The 22,550-nt window shown below is 38.5% G+C and overlaps 1 protein-coding gene across 1 annotated transcript in view; it reads right to left on the bottom strand.

Moving 5' to 3' along the window:
• Positions 1-22,042, bottom strand: part of PDE4D (phosphodiesterase 4D) — a 775,698-nt gene extending 753,656 nt beyond the window's left edge. Inside the window, exon 1 of the mRNA XM_056112216.1 lies at positions 21,762-22,042. Within this exon, the coding sequence (XP_055968191.1) occupies positions 21,762-22,027 (266 nt within the window). The 5' untranslated portion in view covers positions 22,028-22,042. The remainder of the gene's footprint in view (positions 1-21,761) is intronic.
• Positions 22,043-22,550: the final 508 nt, after the last annotated feature.

Below are 22,550 nucleotides of genomic sequence, written 5' to 3'. Positions count from 1 at the left end.
AAATGCTGATTTCTTTCTTTTCACTGAGCACTACAATCATTATCCTAGATCATAGTGTTTCTGCAATTTGACACAGCACTTTCCTTCTCAGTAGAAAGTCCCCTATGAAAATAAAGACTATAATCACAAGATTGCTTATTGAACACGAACAAAAAATACATATAGAGAGATATGAGTGAAAAAGGGAATGAGAGAAACTTTAAAAGGCTATTAATCTATCACTTAAAATAATTTGAATGCTTAATGACAGTCTGTTAACCAAAGGCTCTTTGTCACGGACAAAGTTGAAAAAAATCTCTGCTCTTAGTATCCTTGGTGATTCTGTTTTAAAGGCTGCTCAAATTGGAACCAATTTTACCATCTGATTGGCCTGTAGGCTCATCTCATGGAATGACTTTGATGCAATAATGACTTTAGTTCAAAGGGAAAAGAACTTATTTCCCTAATTCTACCTCTCTTCTTTCCCTCTGCACTGCGCATAAACAGCACAAGCACTTTGTTTTAATTTTTAAATTTGTTTTAGTCCTCATAAAACGACAGTTATTTGTGATTGGGTTAGTCAAACAACTTTCAACACAAATTCCTTCGCCAGTGTCCATTTTCCTTCATCAATGCCTTCTCCCCACCCCCTTTTGCCGCCCACTATCAGTCTGCTTATATGAGAGTTGCCTTTTTTCTTTTTAAGTAGATTTTTGCACTGCGGTTTATAGTACTGTTGCTGATACACTTTCATCCGTAATACACCACCTTTCAGGACCTCCCACTCCTCTTGATGGAATGTCTCCCTCCACCATAGGCTCCTCCCTATTCTATCCCCCAGTCCCCTCAAGTGGCAAGTTTCCTACTGAACACCAGTTCTCATATTCTTTGTTTCTATTATTGTTGGTCACTCGTTATTCCATTATTAGCATAGAAAACTTACAGTGAACAGTGGCTAAAGTTTTAATGCCAAAATATAATTGAAGAAACAGTCCAACAGAATTTTTTCAAAAGTCCTATTTTCAACCTGATACTTTGGATCGTTTTCAGGAGGTCAATCACCATTGTTGCTTATAGGCATGACAGTAATAGTAACAACAAGAACCTAGTGACCTTAACTTTCCAGGTGGCCCCTGGTACATAGCCCGTCTTTGATGTGTCTAAACAAGCAGAAATATAGAATTCATGAAGAGGCCTATTAGGATTGTAAAATCTTCTGAGAGGAAGCTGTCTAGAGCTGCCCTGCTTAAGAGATTTAAAAGCAGACAGATCAAAGCATGTGTCACTGAAAATTCTGTGGGTTGTCATGAGAAAGAGAATAAAATTGTAAACCCATTCAGTTCTATCCATTACTGTAATGACTTAGAATAGACTAGGATGACGAAAATGAAGAGTGAGGAGCATAGGTCATAATAATAGTAATCATGGGTCATATGCCATTGATATTGAATTTTTCTTTTGTGCAGAAAAGATAGTTTTATATATTTTTTCACAATAGCTATGGTAACAGGTTTTATTTTTGAGTGCCTAGTTTTCTGGAGAGCAACATCTCTGAGTAATAGGCCTATCACAAGCTTTCATTAGGGTACTGAGAATGAGTAAAAAAAAAAAAGTCAAGATTTTGGCAAATTGCTTCATGCTAAAAATCATGCCGAAAGGTTCCATGCTAATAGTACAGTCTTTCCATTGAATTGTCACACAGAATGTAAGGCAGGTGAAAAGCAATGCTATTTAATTGTAAATAGTGCTGCAAAGAACATATGTAAACAAAATGTCTTTTCAGAATACTTTCGAGTAATGGGATAGATGTCAAAATCTGGAAAAAACTTAAGTGTCCAAGAACATATGACTGAATAAAGAAATTCAGATGTGTGGTATATGTGTGTGTGTGTGTGTGTGTGTGTGTGTGTGTGTCTGTGTGTATAAGAACAGATGTCTAGATAAAGAAACTCACACACACAATAGGATACTACTCACCTGTAGGAAAAGATAAAATCATGCAATTTGTCACTACGTGGATGAATCTGGAGACTATAATTCTAAGTGGCAGTTAATCATACGTGGGACAGAAACAGAATGACTCTCATTGTGGGAAGAAAGAATCACTATAAGGGAACAACAAATGCTCAAAGTCAAAAGAACTTGAGACCTAGTTTACAGAAGTTTATTACAGAGGGAGATTCCAGGTAGAGTTAGCAACAAGACTGGGATAATGGCTAAGGAAAGGGGATACTCTGTTGGAAGGTGTGCTACAGGAACTTTTTATACATCAAATTCTATCATTGTAAATCACAATGCTTCAAATAAATAACAACAAAAGCAATGCATTCTCACCTACTGTATCCAAAGAGGTTTGCTATCTCATTTCTGCCATGGCTATTGTAATGGACCTAGAGTTAAGATTATGTAGTGAGGAGACAGAACAGGGAATGCCTGGGAGAGAGTTCTCTTTTTCAGAATACTGCAGTTATACACAATTTCTGAGGGAGTCAAAACTTCTTAGAGGTGCTAATTATAATTCTGTGCTCTGTGGAACATTCACTTAAGCGTTAATTCTTATAGTGCTTACAAGACAATCCTCTCCAAATCAATGCTTTGCCTCTTTTAAATGAGAAGCCTTGTATATTCTGAATGAGCTTTTTCCAGTAAAGAATTGTATTGATGTAAATCTACGTTGGCAAGAGCGTCATCAGAGTCAGCTGGGAGTGACAGGCATGTTCTAGCCAATTCTGAATGGTGTGTTGAAATAGGCTTCCCAGACTACTAGAGAAAGTGCACAAAACATGCCCACGTCTTCACAGGAGTGACGTGCTGATCAGCAAAGCCCTGGCTCTGTTAGAACATAAAACACATACCAGGAACATTTCTTGAGGGAAAGCCAACCAATCAATCACAGCAAGAGCTACATAATCCTTACAGGTTCAAAGGTGCCAGGACTCGCCCTTTCCCTTAGGGCAAAAAAAAAGAGAAAGAAAACAAGAAAGAAAATATAGATAGAAAGAAAGAAAGAAAGAAAGAAAGAAAGAAAGAAAGAAAGAAAGAAAGAAAGAGAAAGAGAGAGTTTGCTCTTGTTGCCTTGCCACTCCTTAAACAGAGAAGATATTTTCTAATAGCATGCATCAAGCTCACATAAGTTCACACACTGATAATATAAATCAGCTATTCAAACCCCTGAAAGAAAGCTGTTGCATCCATTTGTGTTAATTTTGTTCACCAGCATGATTACAGAAACATTAATATATTGGAATGCAATATAGCTGTGCTCACTTTAAAAAATATGTGTACCTATATCTAAAACCTATTTTTTAAAAAAAAACATGCCACTGTAATAACTCTGTTTAAACTAGCATGGAAACCACAACATATAATTTGCTCCGATTTTTTTTTTAGTTTTTAAATATCTTAATTTAACATCATGCTTAAGAATAGGATGTGTATCTAAGATGAGAAGGAAATAAATGGAAATTTCAGGAGAGAAAATCTGCCTTAGGGCTATACATCTGGAAAGTAGCAATTTCCCAATCACCTTTACGCTTCTTCCTTCACATCTTTCATCCCTGGAGCATAAAGGCATGATAAAGAGGTAGGAGGAACTGAGCTTTGCCAGGCAGAGTGTGAGAACAGCACTGGCCAGCCAGTGCCTGCCTGCTCTCCTCCACTGCTATAAAGGCACTTGCAGAAGGGTCATAGAGCCTGAAAAGAAATAAAACACCAGCCATCCATGCACTCCCCTTCCCCTCACCCCTCTCCCTGTCTCAGAGCTTGGCTATCCCAGTTGAAGAATTGTGCTCCCCTATCCCCCCATGCCTCAAGCGAAATGCTTGCCTTTTTTTACACACACAATGGACATCCTAAAACCACTGTATGTCTCTCATCATCACACTCTCCTCCCAGATAAGCTGAAACTCCCCTAGCCTGGCTCAAGGCCCTAGTCCTCCATTAACCCCTATACTCCATTGCAACCACTTCCAGCATTCACCTTCAGGAAGATCTGCAATCCTGATCTCCTTGGCCTGTTCCCTGCGCCTTCTAGTCTCAGAATCTGGCTACCTGCTCTGGCTGCTGATTTGCTTCATCTCTCTAAGGTAGTGACTCATCCCACACAGATAAAACATTTATTTTTACTGTACACAAAAGCTGTGTTCCTTAATGACCCCCAGGTGCTCCTTTACTTCTCTTTTAGGTTACACATTTTATTTTCTCAGTACGAGAAAACCAGCCTCGAGGCTTCAAGGCAGATTAGCAATAGGTAAATTATTCTGCAAAACGGCACCTGTCCGTGTATGGCATTACCTACATTGCAAAGGATAGCACTGTAGCACTGTCCTCCTCTTGTTCATCGATTTGCTTCAGCAGGCACCAATAATGTCTCCATTGTGAGACTTGTTGCTATTGTTTTTCGCATATTGAATCCACCACAGGGAGCTTACCAGGCTCTGCAGTGCAGGAAAGATACTCTCGGTAGCTTGCTGGGCATTCCAAGAGGAACAGAGGAATCAAACCCGGTTGGCCGCTTGCAAGGCAAATGCCTTACCCGCTATGTTATTGCCCCAGCCTGTCATTTTATCACTGTCACTGTCCCTCCGTTGTTCATCGGTTTACTCGAGCGGGCCCAGTAACGTCTCCATTGGAGACTTTGTTGTTACTGTGTTTGGCATATCGAATACGTCACGGGGAGCTTGCCAGGCTCTGCCATGCGGGCGAGATACTCTCGGTAGCTTGCCGGGCTCTCCGAGAGGGGCGGAGGGATCGAACTCGGGTCGGTCATGTTGGCTGCGTGCAAGGCAAACGCCCTGCCGCTGTGCTATCGCTCCAGCCCTATTTTATCATTAGATATTAGATATTATTTTTTAAAATGATAAAAACCAAATACTTCTTCCAACCAACACACAAATGAGAAAACTAGAAAAGCACTGCAAAGGGTAGCTAGGCTAAGGGAAGTTTAGACAGCCTAGGACACTGGTTTCTGGAATGTGAACCCTCCTTGAGGGCAATTCCGGTGTGGCTGTCCAATAGCTCTCTGCATAACAAGTCACTACTCCTTTACACCCCTTGCACTCTCTTGCAGAACACTGTCAGTCCTACAAGCTTTCAGTTTGGAAATCAGTAATCTATCAACAGCTCTCTGTCCTTCTCGCCCCAGTGTATCAGCAGGCCCTCGAAGTGCTTATGTGTAATTCTATGGCTAGAGTTACATGGAAGTCTGGCCTGGCTCATTTTTTTAAATAAAGTCACTACTAGTAATATGGGTGAGAGGCAAAAAGTCCTTTTAGAAAAGAAATTTGCCTACAAGTGTATGGACATGGAGAGTATCATGCTAAGTGAAATGAGTCAGAAAGAGAGGGACAGGCATAAAATTACTGCACTCATTTGTGGAATATAAAATAATATAGTATGAGACTAACACACAAGGATAATCAAGATAAGGGCCAGGAGGTTGGTAGCTTATCTCATGTGCTGGGGAGAAGGCAGTTGGGAGAGAGAAGGGATCACTAAGTCAATGATGATTGGAGGGATTGCTCAGGAAACAGACGTGTGCTGAAAGTAGACAAAGGACCAAACATGATGGCCTCTCAGTATCTGTTGCAAACTATAATGTCCCAAAGCAGAGAGAGAGAGAGTAAAAAGGAAAATGCCTGCCATAAAGGCAGTGGGTGAGGTGGAATGGAGGTGGAGGAAGGAATACTGGGGACATTGGTGGTAGGAAATGTACCCTGGTAGAGGGATGGGTATAAGATCATTGTATGACCAAAACTTAATGATGAAAGCTTTGAAACTGTATATCACAGCAATTCAATAAAAATAATAAATAAATAAAGTAAGATGTAGAATCTGTAAAAAGTCAAGAAGGAAAAAATGAATAAATAAATAAATAAAATGTCATGATGTTTTTGCAGTCATGCAGTTACCTGATGATTATTTTCTTGTACATATAAACCCTATGCCACTAAAGGAGTAGTACTTTTCTTTCTTGCTGCTCTTCTCTGCTGTTCTCAGAGATAACTGTTACCATCCCCCCTTTTACTCTCCTACTGTGTTGCACCATCATATCTCCGCTGGAATATACAAATCATGTCCTGTTTGATCTCCTTGTATACACTTATTTTTCTGGCTAATGTGTTCTTCCCCTTGATCATCGTAGCTGCTCTGTCTCTCTTTAAGATCTCTACGTCACACAGAGACATCCCTTCAAACCTTTTAGATGTATCAATATCCTCGTACTCTACTTAATACTGTTTCTGTCATTCTCTGACCCAGTGGAATATTAATCTGGGGGTTATCTTATAGTCTGTATATATATATATGTATATATATATCCTGTGGATGCAGAATTTTGTTTATTTTGTTCATCGCTATACCCCTAGAAGAGAGATACAGAGCAGATATTCATTATTTTAGGATAGATGAGAGGATAATAGGATATTTCATTCCTTATTCTTACTCTGGAAAGTCAGTCTTGAAATGAGCAAAGACCTACACAGTAAGATGTCTTTCTGTGTGCACTTTATAAAGATCTGTTAGATGCTTTATATTCTCTTGCAGTTCAATGAAAAAGCAGATGCAGACTTTGAAAAAATAATGTGTCAAGTCTACGTATCAGAACAAAAATACCACCACTGAAATTAATATATCTAATTTAAATGGAAACTCAGTTTTGTTATTTCAGTAGATTTTTCTTAGAAAGAGTAGAAGGGTATCAGCTAGCTGAAAGATGATACAGATTGACCTAATTGAACAGGGTCTCATATCTCAATTATTGAATGTCCAATGCACACACAAGGTTTAACAAGCTTAGTATTGGATAATAACTCAAAATGTCACTTTCTTTTCTTTTCTTTTCTTTTTTTTATTTGAATCTGCTGAGAAAGATAAAACTGATCACAATTTATTTAAACAGATACATCCCTGGGGGATGTATAAGAAAAGCAGATGGGGAAGAACAGTAGCTGATTCCAGTTTATCTTTAATGGCTTGTCTTCTCTAGAGATACTCCATGCAGTACTCAAACTCACCTGAGCCTGAAATACTCGTGCTGACCTATATCTGTTCATACTTTTCTTTGGGGGAGATTTTAACCTCCTGCCACTTTCTCTGATTCTCTAGCTCTGTTGTTTCTCTGCTGAAATCTATGTTGAATACTCCTATCAAATTCCTTTCTAGGTCCCATTTTTCTCTTTGCAAGAGGGGATAATAAAGCTTAAATCCAATAAAGTTACAGAGAATAGTCAATAAGATAATATAAAATAACTGCTCATTGTAGAACTCCTTTGTAGCTATCCTTTCTCATATGCCATATGGTCTTGAGTGATTCCCAAAACCAGAAACAACCTTTTCCTATGATATATTCTACCATATTTATACTTAGTTATGATGATTTCTGCTTTCTGGTTATTTGAGTGCTTGCATTTTATTCTCTATCCTAACCTTGAGAACAAAGACAATGACCATACAATATTCATACACAATATTTGCAGAGGAGACACTATATGTGAAATTGATAAAGCCTCTAGATGTCCACATGTAAAGATTACCATCAGTGTTCTACAGATACTTTTTTCTGATCATATTTGAATAGCATGTTAGTTTTTCCAAGAAGTCTGTTCATCAATCATATCATCTGAAATTCTGGTTATCGAGTTTAAATGATACCACCCTTAGAACCGTATAATTGCCAGTAGTGTTGAGTAGAGAAATCCTGATCAAGACACAACCTCATATGAATGAATATAACATATCAATAGACTAGAAAGTTAAATGCCAATTTGGATATTATGAACTTCATGGTATAGATCGATTTGCTCGAGCGGGCCCAGTAACGTCTCCATTGGAGACTTTGTTGTTATAAATCAGGAATTAGCAAACCATGGCCACTGAGCCATATCCAATGTCTCTTTTTTGGCAAATAAAGTTTAATTTAACATATCCATGCCAAGTTATATATCTTGTAATGGTTTCTGTAGAATTAAGTGGTTATCACAGAGACTGCATGGCTACAAAGTCTAAAATATTTATTATATAAGTAAAGTTTGATCACATTTGCTATGGAGGGTGGGTAGTCAAAGCAGAACTTTTAGATAATTAATGAGACAGCATAAGTAGGGCATCCTAAGAGGGAAGGAAATGATGACACAAAGACCAGTTACAATGGATTGAAATAGCCACAACATAAGGCGAAGAACTAAAATAGACAGCAGAGTTGGGAAAGAATAGAAAAGCAAGAAACATTGCATGAAACAGTTCACAGAAGGAGAAAGGGAGCGCAAAGCAGAAGTCGAAAGATGATTCAGGCTGGTTCACCCATGAACATAAATAGAAAAATCAGAGATGAGGAAAGAATGAGTCTGGATTTGCACATGTTTCACTTAAGAATAGATCTTCAAGTGGAAATATCTAGAGGAGACATATGGAATTTGAGCTAGGTTTCAGAGTTGGATTTTGTTCAGGGTAGCCAATGGTTGGATCTAGGGCAGAGATCGGGTTTATGGTGCAAGGAGACACTTAAATAAGGTCAAAGGACTAATGAGAGATGAGCACTTCAATCTGAAGTGCTGGAAATGAAGGCAATGAAAGGGAAAGAGATAGCTCACAGAGCCAGGGATGTGGCTCAGTGCTAAAGTACATTTCTCGCTTGCATGAAACGTAAGTTGGATCCCTGGTAATGAAAAAGAAAGTAAGAGAGGGTGTGTGAGAGAGCTGAGATAAAAGTATAAAAGAAGGAAGAAAGAAAGGGAAAGAAAGAATAGAAAGACAGAGAGATATCTCACAGAAATCAAAGTTAGCCAGTGAGTGAGACAGCTTCAAGGAGTGGGGACTCTCATGAAGATCGGTCTCAAATGCCAACAATATATTTCTGTTGCAGATACCAAAAAGGTTCACTAAGTGATTTTAAAAACAAAGACAATATTATTTTTAATATATTGATGTATGTACTTATTAGCAAAAAAAAACTAAGGATGAATGTAAGATAATGCTTCTTCACAGTGCTAGTTATACTGCTGACTTTCCTAGAAATTGTAATTAAAAATTATTTTAGACACTATGATATGCAAAACTGTTTCAACATAAAACATTCCAGCACCACACCCTTTACCAGCAACTGCTGCCCTCCACCATTCTTCCGATATACCCCCAACTCCAGCAAGTAAACTTCATACTAGAGAATAGTTCTCAGGTTCTGTTCCCTTTAAGCAGCTATTATCCCCTTACTATCTTTATTTATATTCCATATATTGGAGAGATAGTTCTGTGTCTGTCCTTCTTTTTCTAACTTCACTCAGCATGATACTCTTCAGATTCATCCACATAAAAGCAATTTGCATTATTTTGTGTTTTCTTAAAGCCAAGTGGTGTTCCATTGTATATATGAATAAAATTTCATTTTTTACTCCAACGCACATCAGAGTGTTCTGGAGTCTCTCAGACCTGCATTAAAAAGCGAAGGAGGGGGCTGGGGTGATAGTATAGTAGGTAGGGGACTTGCTTTGCATAAAGCTGAATTGGATTCCCAACATTCTGAGCCCCACCAGGAGTGATCCCCTTAGTTCTGAGTCAAAAGTAAGCCCTGAGTACTTCTGGGTATGGCCCAAAGCAAAGAAACAAAAACAAAGAAACAAACAAACAAAAAAGCAAAAGAGATGAGAAATCAAGATGCTCCAGTATGGCACAATTTCTCAAGGGATGGCTCTAGATTCACCTACAGAGTTCTTTACAAATGCCCCTGCCAGGGTCTATCTCAGGTCTCCTTTTGCAGGGTTGGCTTCAAGGATATAACCAAGGTCCCACATAGTGGGACCTTAGGCTTAGAAAAATCCTATGCTAGGTTAAATACTTCATTCTTTCTATCTTGAAGTTGTTAATATTCTTTTGAAAAAGTGCTCATGTATTTTAAGTTTACATTAGGCCTTGCAAATTATGTAACTAGTTCCATATTGGTAATACAGTCAGGAAATAAGTAAGTTTTCTATAGATGTATTTTTAAAAATTGTATTGATTCTTCACTTTAGCTTTCACTTCCTTGCATGAAAAGTCTATATTTTTGAGGGGACTAGGGTGCGTGGGGTCATACCTGGTTGTGCTCCAGGCATACTTCTGTGCTCAAGAATCACTCCTGATGATCCTTGGAGGAGCATACCAGGTGCCAAAGATTAAACCTGGGTTAGCCACATGCCAGTCAAGAGTCTTACCCTGTAGACTATCTCTCCAGCCCCCCTACACATTTTTAAATACCCACTTTCATTTCCTTTGGACGTGGAATTTGAAAGCAGTCATTAACAAATACATTTCTCATGAACCACTTTCATGATGCGTTGCTATGCAGCTAACAGGTAGGATTTATATAAAACAGGAGTTGAAACAGGAAACCGACACTTCACTATCTGCACTTTCTACACAGGAACTGTACTAATGGCATGTTTACTTTCAACTAAGGGAGTCCTAGTCATAAGTTCTGCAAGAATCAATGTTCTTTCTACATGCAAGCCTCAGTGGTTTAAGTGTCACTTTGTTGGTATATTGAATGTTCTGGCATTACAATAAGAATTAGGCATAACTGATAAAATTTGTTGAATTTAAAATGTTAAATAACAAAAAAGTTTATTTTCCTTCCAAATTCTTTTCTATCATTTTCAATACCTTATGAAAGACTTAATGGGGCCTTCTTTACATAATATGCTGACATTTTCTCTATTTACTTTGGGGCTTTGGGTCATACCAGATGGTGCTCTGAGGTTACCTCCCAGATGTGCTTAGGGGATCATGCATTGCCAGTGATCAAAGTGGGGGATTTCTGTATGCAAAGCATGTACTCCAACCCTTTAAATTATTTCTCCAGCCCCCTAGCTGTCATTTTAAACAAAAGAGGAGACCTTAGGCTCAGAGCATTTAGCAGATCATGGTACTTAAGTAAACAGGAATCTCTTCTGCTTTTCTAATTGCATATTTTCTATTGTTTTCTATATGATAAATGATACTTTCTAATTTAGAGATTAATAAAAACTTCATTTTTCAAATAGAGCTTTGAACAAAAGTATAAATTCAACAAGCAAATAGGAAATACAACACAGAACAAATGATTCAGATGTAAACCTTAAAATTGGGAAGGTAATATAGAAATAAATCTCCCTATTAATGACATTGCTGTTATTATTAGTAAGAGCTTTATTAAAGAAATCCAAGTTCTATTCAGAGGAGAGTCATTGCATGCTGCCTTGTGCGTCATCAACCTCTAATTCATATATGTCTTAGTTATTACTATCCATAAATCATAAACTGTTCCATTTGGCACTCACTCAATAGAAAGTAATAAAAAAATCACACTGCACAGAATAAAGCAAAGTAAGGCAAATACTATAAGCCTAAAGATGGTAAACAAGCAGAAATGAAAATTCAATAACTTTATTAGTGAGAAATTTGCTTACTTCTAAAGGTCAAGAATGCATACTTACCATTTATAAATATAAATGTAAAATCAACTATGCAAGAAAATGAAAAAAGAACCTATTAATAATAGTATGAGGAGGAAGTCACTTTATTTTAATGATAGCTAATTTAATCAGAAGGCTATTTCATAAGGGTAATGGAAAGGAAATTGGTTGGTCTGAAATTACTGCAATATAAAAACAGATATAAATTTAACTAAGGAAAAATATTTACATTAAAATAACATTTTATGCAAATCTATTTAATAGGGTTTTTATGATTCAATTTTAGTTATTCTGAAGATCTACTTTGGAAAGCGGTGCTTAGTTTCTGCCAGTTAAAATTTCTCCAAATTGTCATACTAAAAAAGGAACTTTGGAGGGTGTTTTTTTCCCCTAATTTCTCCTCAAAATCTTGGCATTTCTTTTATAAGCTTAGTTCTTGATGTGTAATTTAACCACTATGAATACTAAGAGATAAGAATTAGTCATCACAGTTTAACAAACTACTTACTCGGTATTTTCCCAAGAATTAAAAATATATTTACATGGATTTTTTTGAAGGCCAGCAGGTATGTTATTTTCAAAAGTGTATTAGCCAAATATTATGAAAATACCTATATCTGACAAATCAGTCACAGTATCACATACTGACTCATAACCAGATTATGTCTGTCATGATGTACGTAAACCATAGAATATGTGCTTGTACTCATGCACGGACGCACACACACACACACACACACACACAGACACATACACACATACACACACAGAGTCATGGTGACAAAGTCCAAACAAATAGTTAATCATTGTTTCCACTATGGCAATCAAACACTTCACAAGAACATATAGACTGGAAATGTATAGGTCTCCCCAGGTAGTTTGCATGGAAGGCACAGCAATAGAAAATATATTTCTCAAAAACAGGTATTAAATGCCCATTCTACAAGTGATACTTAACTTTGCATAGCAGTGTATGCAGTTTGACACATGTCAACTTTCCTACTTAATAGGAATTTATAGTCCAGCTACTCAGTCAAAAATCACACAATATATGACAGTATACAACAGAAAGAGTCAACTAAATGGCAGCATAGTTTGCTCTTAAAACTCAAAAGAAGATAGCACCAAGTGCAGTCAGATAATTTATTGGGCCTGTAGACATTTGTTCACGAAAATCCCAAGTCAAACATCTAATCCCAGTATTTCTGCCATATTTCCTCTCATTAACTCTTACATTTTACTCACAATACACTGGCTTTCAGAAAACACAATCTATGAAAAAAAATTATTTTAAAGAAGATGAACATTCAGAGAAAATTCCGTCCTAAAAGCAGATACCTTGTTAAGACCAAGAGATCTTGCCCCAGGACAGGAATTTAGCATTAGATAAGAAAATCAAAGGAACTGTTTTGAGATGAGCTTTGGTCCATATATCTGACCATCAGGTCACTTCCAGTGAGCCTGTGAGTCAGGCCAACTCTGGTTACCAAGCAGTTTGCTGCTCTGTAGTTTGCTGCTGTTGCTTAGAGACTTGAACCAGCAGACCATCATTTCCAGCTGGCTCTTCTGGAACCAAACCTTAATAGACTTCTGCCTTGATCTTTCTCTTTAGAGCTTAAGCCTTTCATTGCTTTTTCTCTTAATCATTGAAAATAAAATTAACCTGATTGGACAGCCTTTAGTTTGTTGTAATATAACAATTTTATTTGCTTGTTTTTATGTCTTATTAGATACCACTCTGAATCTACTGACACTGAAGCCCTCTTTCACTAAAGAGAAACATTTTTTCCTATACATACACATCTTTTGGGCTGGAGCGATAGCACAGCGGGTAGGGCATTTGCCTTGCATGCAGCCATCCCGGGTTCGATCCCTCCGTCCCTCTCAGAGAGCCTGGCAAGCTACTGAGAGTATCCCCCCCACATGGCAGAGCCTGGCAGGCTCCTTATGGGGCATTCGATATGCCAAAAACAGTAATAAGAAGTCACACAATGGAGTTGTTACTGGCGCCCACTCGAGCAAATTGATGAACAACGGGAGGATAGTGCTATAGTGCTATCCTTCCAATTCCACACATCTTTTATGAGAAAAAAATTCTTCCCTCTTGGGGATGGAACAATGGCACAGTGGGTAGGGTATTTGCCTTATGCGTGGCCGACACAAGTTCTATTCCCAGCATCCCATATGGTGCTCTGAGCACCACTAGGAGTGATTCCTGAGTGCAAAGCCAGGAGTAACTCCTGTGCATTGCCAGGAGTGACCAAAAAAAATTCTTCCTTTTAAATTTCAACAAATATTTATATAAACTACATATGTAAACAAATACATTGACATTCCAAAATAAAACTTTTGTACCAAACCTTCTGTGAAGTAGACACCATTCTGTAAAATGAGTGGACATTTATTATATTAATTCATATACTATTTTAGGCATTAATATGCGTAAAGAATCTGATCCATAGTTAGAACTAAACTATTAATGGCTATACTATAACAAATCTAAGTGCACAAAGTTATGTTACAATGAGCCTAAAATTTTTACTTCAAAATTCAATTTGGAAATTTTTTCTCACACCAGCTTAAATTTCATTTTCAGAATCCGTATTTTATTTGAAATAGCAGCACTGTGTTTTTAGCCTTAAATTTAACATTAAAAGAGTTTTCTTATTTTGCATACAATAGAAGAGACTGATATGTAAAGATGATCAATAAATGAAGATACAGTAAAAGAAAACTTTATACTAAACTTTTAAGTTTATCAATAGACTGGCATATTTCCTAAAATATTGGCTATCTGAGGGTATCCTAGAACAATAAAAAACTAGAACCTCATTCGAAAGGTTTTGAGACCTTTTAGGAGTCGGAGTTATTAAAATAATCTTGTCCCTGATTATCCTGCTCCCCACACACAATAGCAAACAAAAACTGGTTTTAATTACTTTTCTAAAATTTTGTAAATATCATTTTGTAAATTTATTCAAGTTTCACATATGAAATACATTTATGACCATATAACATTCACAGAGGCAACAATGAAAGAGGATGTGTAACTAAGGCCAAATATCAAGTAACCAACTGTTAGAAACAAATGACCTCACAGGGTCTGAGAGATTGCACAGGAAGTAAGACACTTGTCTTTCATGTGGCTGACCCCATTTCATCCCTGGCATTATACCACCTGGAGTGACACTGGAGCAGAGCCAGGAGTAAGCCCTTGGGTACTTCCAGGGGTGGCTCAAAACAGAAAATAGCCTTTAAATTAAGTAGGTCAGAGACCAGAAGTTGGTACAGCAGTTTGAGAACATAGGTTTGCTCCTCAGCGGTCTGAGGCACTGCAGGGCCTGATCAATAGGGCAAAATTGAAGTTAATGAAACAGAAAGTGAAAATTAAGTTAAGTAGGGAAAGTGGAAAAGAGTGGGACAAAGGAGAAAAAGTTGTCAAACAGAATCAATAATTAAGGCTTTGAGAATAATCATCTTGGATATGTGCATGTGCACATGTGCAGTTGATGTAGAAAATTTCTAAATTGCAAATTTCTTCTTTGTAAGCCGTATTTCCTTTCTGTAACTTGAACATTTATGGTATATTTATTAATTCATGGAATATATATTAACCTATAGCATATTAATCAACAACAATAATAAAAGCAAGTACTAGAACTAAATAATAACTCTAAAAAACCCCATAGATCCCCACCCATACCCGCCATCTTGCCCAGAAAGAAATGACCCAGTCTCACCCACATCCAAAAGAGCAAAAGCAACTGGTGTTGGTGCGGATGTGGCGAGGAAGGGACCCTCCTTCACTGCTGGTGGGATGCCAACTGGTTCAGCCCTTTTAGAAAACAGTATGGGCAATTCTCAAAAAATTAAAAATTGAGCAATTGAGCTCCCATTTGACCCAGCAATACCATTCCTGGGAATATATCCCAGAGAGGCAGAAAAGTATAGTTGAAGTGACATCTGCACTTGTTTATTCATTGAAGCACTGTTTACAATAGCCAGAATCTGGAAAAAACCTGAGTGCCTGAGAACAGATGACTAACTGAAGAAACATTGGTACATCTACACAATGGAGTACTATGTAGTTGTTAGAAAAGATGAAGTCATAAAATTTAAATACAAGTGGTGCTACATGGAAAGTATCATGCTAGGCGAAATGATTCAGAAAAAGAGGGACAGGCATAGAAAGATTGCATTCATCTAGGGAACATAAAGTAACAAAATAGGAGACTAACACCCAGAATAGTCGAAATAAGTACCAGGAGGTTTACTACATGGCTCGGAGGCCAGCCGCACATGCTGGGGGAAAAGGCAGCTCAGATAAAGAAGGGAGCACCAAGTAAAGGGTGTTGGGAGGATCCTCCCAGGATGGGAGATGCATGCTGAAAGTAGACTATAGACCGAACATGATTTCCACTCACTGCCTGTTCTGCAAACCATAGCACCCCAAAGGAGAGAGAGAACAAATGGGAATGCCCTGCCACAGAGGCAGGATGGGATGGGGAGGATGGGGAGGTGGGAGGGATATTAGGATCAGTGATGGTGGAGAATGGGCACTGGTAGAGGGATGGGTACTCGGCCATTGTATAACTGAAACCCAAGCACCAAAATTTGTAAGTCTACAACTGTACCTCATGGTATTTCACAATAAAAATTACAAAAAAAAAGAAAGAAAAAGGAAAAAAAAGAGAAATGACCCAGTCTCCAAAAGAACATGATACTGCCAAATCTTCCCAGGTAGACTTATTCAGACTGAGAACTCTGGGGCTTTCTAACAATGGGGGTGGGGAGATAAATCTTTCTTCCTGAAGACATGGCAAACCCCAGCCATAATCAACATCCACTGACACAGAAACAGCCCAGCTTCACAACTGAACCTCATTAACCTGGCTGGCCACCAAATTATCCCAGATCTATAGGTCCTGGACAACTCAAAATTTCACTCTAATGTCAACCCAGTAGGATCACAGCAAATCTAACTGTAAAGTTGCATATAAACACCTAAGCTCAATGAACTTAAATAATCACACACGGAAAGCTCAGCTACACCAACCAGCACAGCAGATCCTCAGACAATGACTTTACTAACATCATTGTGAGATATAACAATGACCACAAGTTGACTCTTATTGACCTTATTTTGATCATTCAATTTGCCTTTGTGTTTTAACAAACAATATGAAGTAAGTTTATTTGTGCCTACAAGGGGCCAGACTGAGGTGGTGGGTGGGAAACTGGGGGCATAAGTGGAAGGAAGAGCACACTGGTAGTGGGACTGGTGATGGGATTGGTACTGAAACACTTAATGCCTGAAACAAGTGCATTATTGTACATTTAGCAAACAATTTAGTAAATCATGGTATTGTAACAATTTTTTAAAACTATGTATATTCAAGTCACTGTCACTGTCCTCCCTTGTTCATCGATTTGCTCGAGCGGGCCCAGTAACGTCTCCATTGGAGACTTTGTTGTTACTGTGTTTGGCATATCGATGAAATAGCTCAGTTGGGAGAGTGTTAGACTGAAGAAAACTATGTATATTGGGCACTTAATTTAGGTGTATAGCTTAATGGTAAAGCACATGCCCTTATTCAACCCTCACCACCACAGGGGGAAAGCAGATATTTACTTTTAAATGTAGTGGATTGATTACATGTCTAATACCAAGCCCAGAAGAGAAAATGTATACATTACAAAAAAAAAAAAACCAGCTCCACATACCCATCTAGATCTCCAAAAGTCTTTAATAATTCCCAAAAGTCTCCTGAAAAACACTTTAAAAAACCACCTAAAATATTTGGTTTTATAAGAACATTGTTAAGTGCCGCTTCTATCTCTGATTATTCAAAAAATTAAACAAATATAACTAAAAATGCACATGCTTACAAAGAAAAGATAAAGACACTTGAGCACTACTTAGATACAAGTTTTCAAAAAAATACTCTATTGCCTAATTTCATTCATATATATATATATATATATATATAGCTAAGAAAACTATACTTCACTTGGTGGACTGAACATAGTGTAAATAGAAAAGAAATTTTTATGAATATTATGATCTGATTTTCTGAAATATATGCACACTGGATGTGTCATCAGAGATTCTACTGATCTTGGATTTTCCACTGACATAGTAAAATGTGATGGAAGCATGAACATCTGAGAGTTCTAATCTAACTCAGCACCTGACAAAATAGTAGTGTTCACTAAACATTATATAATGATATAGGTATCACTAAGCCACTGAGGGAAAGTGAAAGTAAGATATGCCACAGAATTTTGAAGAACTCTTCCAGTCAAGGAAAAAAGAAGTTGTCAGGAAGAGAAGGGCTTAAAAGACAAACCTGAAATGGACACAGGCAGAGAGGAGAGACCAAGTGTTGGGTTTCTGTCTCCCAATATCCCTCCTGCCTGTTTTCTTCTTTACCATAGTATGAAAATGACATGCACTAATCATTTCTTAGATATCTTGGTCTATTTCTCTTCACATATGCTTGCTTTAGTCCAATCCATCTATAAACAAGCAAATAGTTACCTACACATGACTCTAAAGACTCAGGCAACAAGGTTGAATAATGACAGTGATTAATCAGGAAAATGTTAGCTTATAATGACATTCAACATACTGTACTTTAAGTATAAAAAAATCACCGAATAAAACCATAACACCAAAGAGTAAAAAGATACTCTTACTATTCCCAGGAAATTGAGTAAAAGCAATACTAAATAACATGCTAACTGATTTGTTCAAAATCACACATCTAGCAAATGGGATGTCAGAATTTAAACGGAAATAGTCTGGCTCCTACTTAAATATTCTCTCTATGACTCACTCAGCATTTGGAGTATTGTATAAAACCAAGCCACTGCTCTTCAAATAGGTTGTTAAAATCTGGATAACAACAACCAGGACTAACCTAATAAATATAGTAAATGAAGGTAAAAGAATCTGAATTTTCAAATGCATAAAGAAGTAAAAATATTAATGGGTATGCCAAGATGTAACCTGCGGTATTATTCCAAGCCATTTGTAATAGGGATATATTATGAAAGAGAGGACAGTTGAAAGTTGCATTGTTTTCAAAGATTTGGGACCAACAGAAGTTACAGGAAAGGAAACTTTTAACAGCATATAATCAAGAATTTCCCAATCAGTATACCTTTCAAAAAATAGAATCGCCTTCTATGATCTCATTCAGGAAGCATGCAATGGTGTTAGTAGATCAATTGCCATAAATGTTATTTTTGAAATTCAGCTAAATATAAAACCAGGTAACCATTAAAAATCTGTGATGGGGATGGGATATCAGTATTATCTTATCACTGGGAATAGAATGAACTTGTTTCCCCCACTCCTTGGCAGAATACTGATAAAAGTGATGTATGCACTTCTAGGGCTCATTAAAACTCATGTATCCATCTACTATACTCGTCCACTGAGTCAGCTGAGCCTGGTAACCTTAGAGACCATATAGTGGACAAATAAAAATCAAATAATGGAACCAAAAACAAACATTAAGATCCCAGGTCTCTGAAGTACCCCTGTCAGGCTACCTCTCCTAAAAAGCATTAGTAAGAAATAAACATTTGCTTTATCAATCCACTGAAACTTGAAGAGTAAGTTTTAGAATAACATAATTACTACCTTAAAGAAACCAGGAGACATCAAGTATGAGTTTCTTTTTCTGCTAGAGTGCAAGTTATTTGAAATTAAGGAAGAGTTTCTGCTCAAGTTTGTAAATGGTTGGTACATATGAAACATTTTGGCTAAGAAGGTATTAAATATATTCTTATTGAATGGAAGGAATGATAAGGTTTAGGAACAAATATTCTGAGTGTACTAGATTCTAAGGTAAACACACATGCATAAGACATATATTGGACTGGGTAAGGCACACCCAGATTTGATCTCTAGCATTCCATATCGCCTCCCGAATGACTTCTGACTGTAGTGCCAGGAGCAACCCTGAGCATCACTGAGTATGGTCCCCAAACCAAAAGGATGGAGAGGACATCTATTTAAAAGGCTTGTTATCTAATTCGGGAGGAACACAGAACTATTTGGCATATATTTTTTTTTAAAAAAAAAAAACTGCATAGGGGGCTGAAGTATAGCACAGTGGGCAGGGCATTTGCCTTGCACGTGGCCGACTTGGGTTCAATTTCCAGCATCCCATATTGTCCCCGAGCACCGCCAGGAGTAATTCCTGAGTGCAGAGCCAGAAGGAACCCCTGTGCATCGCAAGGTGTGACACAAAAAGCAAAAAAAGCAAAAAAAAAAAAAACCTGCATAGTGTTTAGTACAGACATTAAAAGCATAGATGGGATGATATTTATCAAAGGAAAGGATGCCTGGGAATATTATGAGAGTCTTGGGGCTCATTGAATCAATATGGAAAATATGAGGTGCTTTTTTCCAATTCTCTTGTTGGCTTCTTCTAAGCCATGAGAAAAACTGCTTTTCCTGAGTCCTCAGGAACCAACATCATATTTTGATTTTTCATTATCTGTTGTTCTTTTGATGCCTCCTTGACCTGGGTGAGACCTTATACCAAAATGAAATATCAGCAGATTTTGTGCTCTTGGAGTTTCTCCAAGTAGCACCAGAAAAGGAAGTGCCAGAAATTTCAGAAGAAAGCCTGTTTTTCCTGAGATTTCCTGCCTTCCTACATCCCAACATGTCTAAATAGTTCAGATAACCTTTAATTGAACTCTAGGTTCCTTTATGCGCTTTGAAACCAACTGGCTGAATTGATGCTCATCCACTCAGTGATGGGTACAGTACAATAATTATAATTTAAAACAGCATCTCAACTTTAAACAGATGGGGTAACAACATATGGGGGTCTGGTTTTTATCGGCTTAAGTCAGTTTTCTTGCTCAGGCCATTCCCCACCCTGAGTACAAGTGTCTCCTCTGTGTTTATTTATCTTTGCCTTTCCCATAATACACCACCTCTCTCTGACATTTCTTTAACAACATATTCTTTAGAGAAATCATTATCTTTTCATAACTTCTTTAAGGCTGAAAATTACAGTGTGTGTCTTTCCCTCTTATGAGTATGGTATATCTAATTAGACTAAACAAGGTCTCTAATTGTTAGAACACTGGAGAAACTAACACTGCCCCAATAAGAGAATCAGCTATTTAAATTAAATTTTGAGGTCATTTTGTTAGGTGGAACAAGCCTGACATTTCCTTTGCCATTTACTCTCATCTATGACAATAATACATTCCTGGGGATGGCCATATTGCTAGTTCACTTAGATTCGACTTGCTGCTTCTTTCATAGAAGTCTTGTTTCTGCTTCTCCTCACTCCCTCCTCCCACCCCCAGCCTACTTTCTGTTTTTCTACAGAAAATAATGTGAAAACCATGCAGTCTTTTCTCAACTAACATTCTTTTTATTTTATACATTTTTGTACCACAATCTATATTAATTGACCAAAATGTGGATGTGACGTGTAGAATTACTACTGCCAAAAATTAACCACACATGTAACACTGACTGACCTCACTGATCAAAGCCCAGAACTGGGCTCCTGTCAGGCAGATACAGACAATCAGCTCACACAATGGCTTATTTTAAGATTTGTTCTTATAAGATCAGAAAAAAAAATGTAGAGTTCTCTAGAAATACATACCAACATAAATGCATTAAACAAATCCACTCACTATAAAGCATATTAAATATTCATGAGGAAAATTAAAATCTGACACATAGTCAAAGAATTAAAATCAAAACCACAATAACGGCCTGCAGTTTTGTGGTCAGGATTCCTTAAAGCCCTTCTTTCCTTTAGAAAAGCATGTTGAGGTGGACATATTAAAAAGCCAGAGGAGGTTGTGTTGGGAACACACCACTGCACATGCAGACACACTCCACACACACCTCTGCTCAACCAAGGGATATTGCATAATAGAAAACGAAGGATGCTTTTGCTTCCTCTTCTCCTTTCTCATTCCTTCTATCCAAGCCTGTTGCAGGACCTGGCTGGGGCAGTAGCTTAAGAAATCAAAGATACGCCACCACATCGGCATGGCAGCTAAACAGCATTCTTATTTGACATCTGGAATCCAATTTTCTTGCAGGAACTTGCAAAAGGCATTGAACTTGGAGAACCACCCACCTCTACCTCTTCTTTGACCCATCTCAAGGATTCCCGCCCTGACTTGGGTATGCATGGGAGGGGATTGATCATTAGAGGTGGATGGTGTGACAATAAATCTCAGGTAAGACTAATGAATGGTCTTCCCTCACCCCCCCAGCCCCTAAAGTGAAAGACAAAAAAAAAAAAAAAAAAGCAACGACCGGGTCCAGCCACCACGGCAGACGCTCCCAGCAGCCCTTACCAAGTGTGTGCCACGGTGAAGCGCCGCTGCTTGGGGATGTTGCTACTGAGAAGCATCCTGCGTAGGAGCCTGGGGGAATTTCTCGGAGAAATCACTGGAGAGAGCCTGGGAGAAACGGATTTCCTCGCCGTCTTGGACTTCTCATGCTGCAACAGGTTCTCCCTCAAGGATTTCACAAGATCCTCGTTCAGCCAGGGGTTGGGAGCGTGCGGATTATCCACTTCGGGCACTGCTAAGGTGTCCGGGCTTGTCGTCTGCTGAGCCATTTCCCCCAGCCAACTTTGCACAATTGGCACCGATCCAGGGCAACGTGGTGCCCTGGCCTCTCTCCAGCGGCTGCCGAGCTCGGCGTCCGGGGAAATGTCCAGGTGAAGCGGGTCCGATCCAGCTGCTGTTAGTTCATGCGGCTGCCTGCCTCAGTCTCTCCGCGGGGATCTCTCTATCTGCGGGTCGGCGAGGCGAGCGCACTCCCCAGCGGAAGCCCTGGAAACGTCACCCCTCCCCGGCGGATCCCCTGGCAAAGATCACAGCCCGGCTCGCCTGGCAGGGGAACCTGGAGGGAAGCCACCGCGCTCGCTCCGCTTTTGTCAGCGCTACAACGCAGTCTGCTAAATTGTTGCAACTAACGCGCCGCAGCTGCTCCGGTGACTTCTGCTTAAGTGCAGACAAAGTCCTGGGGGCAGGGCCTAACCGTCGGCCCGCCGCTCCGTCCTGTGGCCAGTCTTTCCATTCGCCTAAGCCTGAATCCAAAGGAAAGAAAAACTTTGAACTTGACCTTCCTCTCCCTCC

Source organism: Sorex fumeus, unplaced genomic scaffold, assembly GCF_029834395.1.
Source record: "Sorex fumeus unplaced genomic scaffold, SorFum_2.1 ptg000015l, whole genome shotgun sequence".
NCBI classification, from domain to species: domain Eukaryota; kingdom Metazoa; phylum Chordata; class Mammalia; order Eulipotyphla; family Soricidae; genus Sorex; species Sorex fumeus.
Note: the sequence above shows the minus strand (reverse complement) of the source record. Positions and strands in the feature narration are given on the sequence as shown.